Source organism: Oryx dammah, unplaced genomic scaffold, assembly GCF_014754425.2.
Source record: "Oryx dammah isolate SB20612 unplaced genomic scaffold, SCBI_Odam_1.1 HiC_scaffold_2307, whole genome shotgun sequence".
NCBI lineage: Eukaryota > Metazoa > Chordata > Mammalia > Artiodactyla > Bovidae > Oryx > Oryx dammah.
The window spans coordinates 1-5182 of record NW_024072393.1 but is presented as its reverse complement, the minus strand read 5'-3'; the positions used below and the strand labels follow the sequence as shown (position 1 = coordinate 5182).

The window sequence follows — 5182 nt, the reverse complement described above, 5'->3', positions numbered from 1 at the left end:
GATCCTCTCAACCCCATCTTTCTGTCTCCTTTTTTTTCTCAGCGATCGAGCTCCGTTTCTCGTGACTCCCGGGTAGGGGAAAAACCTTGCAGTGCTGGCCGCGGCAGGTGGCGCCCAACGTGGGGCTCGAAAACGACAGCTCTTCGTCACTACTCATTATATGAACGAGTGAGTAATTGCACGGTGTCGGTGCTAATTAATAAGAAGTGGAGTAGTAAGGATTATTGTTGAGAGTATAAATCATGGGGCAGACGCACAGTCGTCAATTGTTTGTACATATGTTATTTGTTATGTTAAAACATAGAGGTATTACTGTTTCTAAACCAAAATTAACTAATTTTCTTTCTTTTATTGAAGAAGTTTGTCCTTGGTTTCCTAGGGAGGGGACCATTAATCTAGAGACATGGAAAAAGGTAGGAGAACAAATTAAAACGCACTATACTTTGCATGGTCCAGATAAAGTGCCTATAGAGACCTTGTCCCTCTGGACTTTAATACGAGATTGCTTAGATTTTGACAATGAAGAGTTAAAACGGTTAGGTAAATTGCTCAAAGAGGAAGATAAAACAGAAAATGAGCCAGAATATGCTGTTCCGAAGGGGCTAGAGGGTAAACCGCAACCACTTAATTCTCCCCAGTCCCTTGATGTAAATGACGTTCTTTCCTCTGAAGACGCGGATGAATTAGAAGAGGAAGCCGCTAAATACCACCATGAGGAGTGGGAGTTTTTAGCTCAAGAGGAAAAACACAAGGCTTCTGACGATGACCTGATGGAATGTGTCAGAAAACTTGCTAAATTGTTGTGCAGTTCAGACCATAAGTTTAATCTTTCCGCTCCTGTTCCTCCTCTCCCTCCCGCTTATGTTCCTTCTGTTGTTGCCGGATTGGATCCCCCGCCTGGACCAGTGGTTCCTTCATCATCTCAGGACACCATTTCTCCTTTACAAAAAGCTCTGCGACAGGCTCAGCGATTGGGTGAGACGGTATCTGATTTTGCTTTAGCCTTTCCTGTGTTTGAACAAAACAACCAACGATTTTATGAGGCCTTGCCTTTTAAACAGTTAAAAGAATTGAAAGTTGCTTGTTCTCAATATGGTCCCACTGCCCCTTTTACTATGGCAATGATTGAAAATTTGGGAACTCAAAATTTGCCTCCTAATGACTGGAAGCAAATAGCCAGAGCATGTCTTTCAGGTGGAGATTATTTATTATGGAAATCAGAATATGTTGAACAGTGTGGCCGTATTGCAGACGTAAATCGGCAACAAGGCATTCAAACTTCTTATGAAATGTTGATAGGGGATGGCGCTTATCAAGCTACTAATGCACAACTAAATTTTTTACCAGGTGCTTATGCACAAATATCTAATGCAGCACGACAAGCATAGAGAAAACTTCCTAGTTCTAATACCCGGACTGAGGATTTGTCTAAAATTAGACAGGGGTCTGATGAGCCCTACCAAGATTTTGTGGCCAGACTGTTAGATGCCATTGGTAAAATTATGTCTGATGAACATGCTGATATTATTCTTGCCAAACAGCTGGCTTTTGAAAATGCCAATTCAGCATGTCAAGCTGCCTTGCGACCTTATCGCAAGAAGGGGGATTTATCTGATTTTATTCAAATTTGTGCAGATATTGGTCCTTCGTATATACAGGGCATAGCTATGGCTGCCGCCCTGCAAAAAAAAAGCATAAAAGAGGTTTTATTTCAACAACAAGCTAAAAACAAAAGAGAGACTCAGAGAGTTAACAACAATTCCGGCTGTTTTGTTTATGGCCCATAGAGATTAAATAGTGGCTAAAGGCCGGGTTGAATCTATTCAATATTTTAGAAAAGAACCCCCATTGATTTGTATACCTTATACAACAGAGCAACAAAATTGGTTACTTCAGCTCTCTGATAAATGGGCCCTTGCTTTTGCCAATTTCCCTGGACAAGTTATACATCATTATCCTACAGATAAATTATTACATTTTGCTATGCATCATCCTTTTATTTTTCCAAAAATAGTTAAAAATCAACCTATCAATAATGCCACTCTTTTGTTCACAGATGGTTCTTCCAATGGCATTGCAGCTTTAATTATTAATGACCAATCTTATTATACTCAAACTGCTTTTTCTTCTGCCCAGGTTGTCGAATTATTTGCAGTGCATCAAGCTCTACTGACGGTTTCAACTCCCTTTAATTTATTCACTGATAGTCAATACATCGTTCGGGCTTTAAATGTGTTAAAAACTGTTCCTATTATAGGTACTTCATCAGAAGAAGTGTTTACTTTATTTTCATCTATCCAGGCTACTATACAAGCTCGGCAACATCCTTGTTATTTTGAGCATGTCCGAGCTCATTCTTCATTGCCAGGACCGATATTTCATGGTAATCATGTTGCTGATTCTTTAACTAAGCAACTCTTGTATCAATCTGCTGTTGGTGCTGCTCAAGCCTCTCATGCTTTGCACCATCAAAACAGTCATTCTCTGCGTTTACAATTCAAAATATCCCGTGAAGCAGCTCGACAGATTGTTAAAAACTGCCCTACATGTCCTCAATTTTTTGTCCTACCCCAATATGGCATTAATCCACGTGGCCTTCGCCCTAATCATATTTGGCAAACAGATGTCACCCATGTCTCTCATTTCGGCCGTCTTAAATATGTTCATGTCTCTATTGACACTTTCTCTCACTTTCTTATGGCCTCCCTTCACACTAGAAAAGCTACTCGACATTGTATACAACATATGCTTTCTTGTTTTTCTATCTTAGGAATTCCTCAAGTTATTAAGACTGACAATGGCCCTGGCTATGTCAGTCAATCTTTCCAACGCTTCTGTGCTTCCTTTCATATTCAGCATAAAACTGGAATACCCTACAACCCGCAAAGACAAGACATTGTAGAGCGAGCTCATCAACGGCTGAAACATCAACTTTTAAAACAAAAAAGGGGGAATGAGCTATATGCTCCTTCACCACAAAATGCTTTACACCATGCTTTATTTGTTTTAAATTTTTTAACTTTAGATTCACAGGGGCTTTCTGCCGCGCAACGACTATGGGGAGACCATCACCTGAAGAAGAAACCTCTCGTAAAATGGAAGGATCCCCTCACTGGACGATGGTCTGGACCAGATCCGGTACTGATTTGGGGGCGGGGTCATGTTTGTGTTTTCCCACAGGATGCCGAAGCGCCGCGCTGGATCCCGGAAAGGTTGGTACGCACGACGGAGGAGGTCCCTTGTGTACCAAATGCGACGGATGTCCCTCAATGATGACGTGGAAAATTTGCCTACTTCGCAGCAGATCCATGCATTGATGCAGCGAGCTTGGAATGAAGTCCATACCCTGCCGCCGGTGACCCCTACAAACATGTTAATCATGCTGCTCATGATATTACAACAAATACAACAAGGGACTGCCTTAACATACTGGGCTTATGTCCCAGATCCACCATTAATTCAACCTCTGGGATAAAATGAGAAAGTGCTTCCTGTGTATGTTAATGATACGTTCCTCCTGGGTAGAATGTCCAACACTCATATTCAATCCCAACAAGCTAACATCTCCTTTTTTGGACTCACCGCACAATATCCCATGTGTTTTTCCTACAAGCTAAATCAACCTTTTTGCATAACTGTATCTGCTTTCACCTCTTACCCGCAGGTGACGATTCCAGGTATCACACATGAAGCAGGCCGTATAACACAGCATGCAGGAACTGGACCTTTACATATACCGTTCTGTGACCGTAACATCAGCATAAGCATAGGCATTGATGTTCCTTGGACACTCTGCCGAGGAAGAAGCGCAACTGTCTACAACATCAATAATGCTGACACAACGTTCTTGTGGGACTGGGCACCAGGGGGAACCCCTGAATTCCCAGAATATAGGGGACAACATCCTCCCATCCTGGCGATAAGATCCCATAAGATCTATCAAACAGAACTGTGAAAATTACTGGCTGCCTTTGACTATGGTTATGGATTGTATATTCAGCCTAATATTAGTGGGTCTAAATATGGAAATATAGGTACCACTGGACATCGGTACCCCCAGGCTTGTGTACCTTTTCCTTTTATGCTATTAACAGGATCTATATATATTAATCAAACTCATAATGTCTATCGCATAAATTGTTCAAACTGTTGGTTGACAAATTGTATAAGAGGAGTCTCCATGGGAAAACAGGTCTTAGTAGTAAAACAACCTGCCTTTATTATGACACCTGTAAAAATTGCTGAAACTTGGTACGAGGAATCTGCTTTAGAATTGCTACAACGTATTAATTCGGCACTCAGCCATCCAAAAAGGGGGATTGATTTTATAATCCTTGGGATGGTTTCTCTCATTACCCTTATTGCTACAGCTGTAACTGCTTCGATTGCTCTAACTCAATCAGTACAAGACGCTACTATTGTGGATTCTCTAGCTTTTAATGTTACTAAGGTGATGGGAACTCAAGAGAACATAGATAAAAAAATAGAAGATAGACTTGCTGCTTTATATGATACTGTAAGAATTTTGGGAGAAGAAATTCAAAGCCTTAATTTTAGAATAAAAATTCAATGTCACGCTAATTATAAGTGGATTTGCGTTACCAAAAAGCTTTATAACAACTCTGATTTTCCTTGGGATAAAATTAAGAAACACCTCCAAGGTATTTGGTTCAACTCCAATATTTCCCTTGATTTGTTACAATTACATCATGAGATTTTGGAAATTGAATATGCCCCTAAAGCCTCTTTAGATACAGCAAAGGAGGCTGAAGACTTTATAAGCAACTTGTTTTCAAACTTTCCCAGCCTCCATTCTTTGCAACAAAGCATGATTGCAATTGGTGTGATTATAACTGCGGTGCTTGTCTTGATGTGTTTAGCTCCCTGCGTAGCCCGTATCATTGTAAAAGAATTTTTATCCATGCGAGTGATGATACATAGAAATATGTTACATCACAAACATCTAATGGAGCTTTTAAAAAATATAGAAGGGGGAGATGCGGGGGACTGCCCATGATAGGGTTAAGTCCTGGGAGCTGCCTGGCTGATTGCCTCGCCTAAGGCTTTGTTCCTTAGCTCTCTGTCCCGCCCCTCCTTAAAATAAATAAATAAATAAATAAATAAAGAAGGGGGAGCTGCGGGAGACTGCCCGTAATGGGTTAAGTCTTGGGAGCTGCTTGGC

The 5182-nt window shown here is 40.9% G+C and overlaps 1 protein-coding gene across 1 annotated transcript; it reads left to right on the top strand.

The window, feature by feature from the left end:
- The first annotated feature begins 214 nt into the window (after nucleotides 1-214).
- On the top strand, nucleotides 215-1787 carry LOC120859672 (endogenous retrovirus group K member 10 Gag polyprotein-like). The gene is given in 1 exon segment (XM_040235684.1): nucleotides 215-1787. A coding segment is annotated over 1 exon segment (1545 nt). The 5' UTR covers nucleotides 215-242.
- Nucleotides 1788-5182: the final 3395 nt, after the last annotated feature.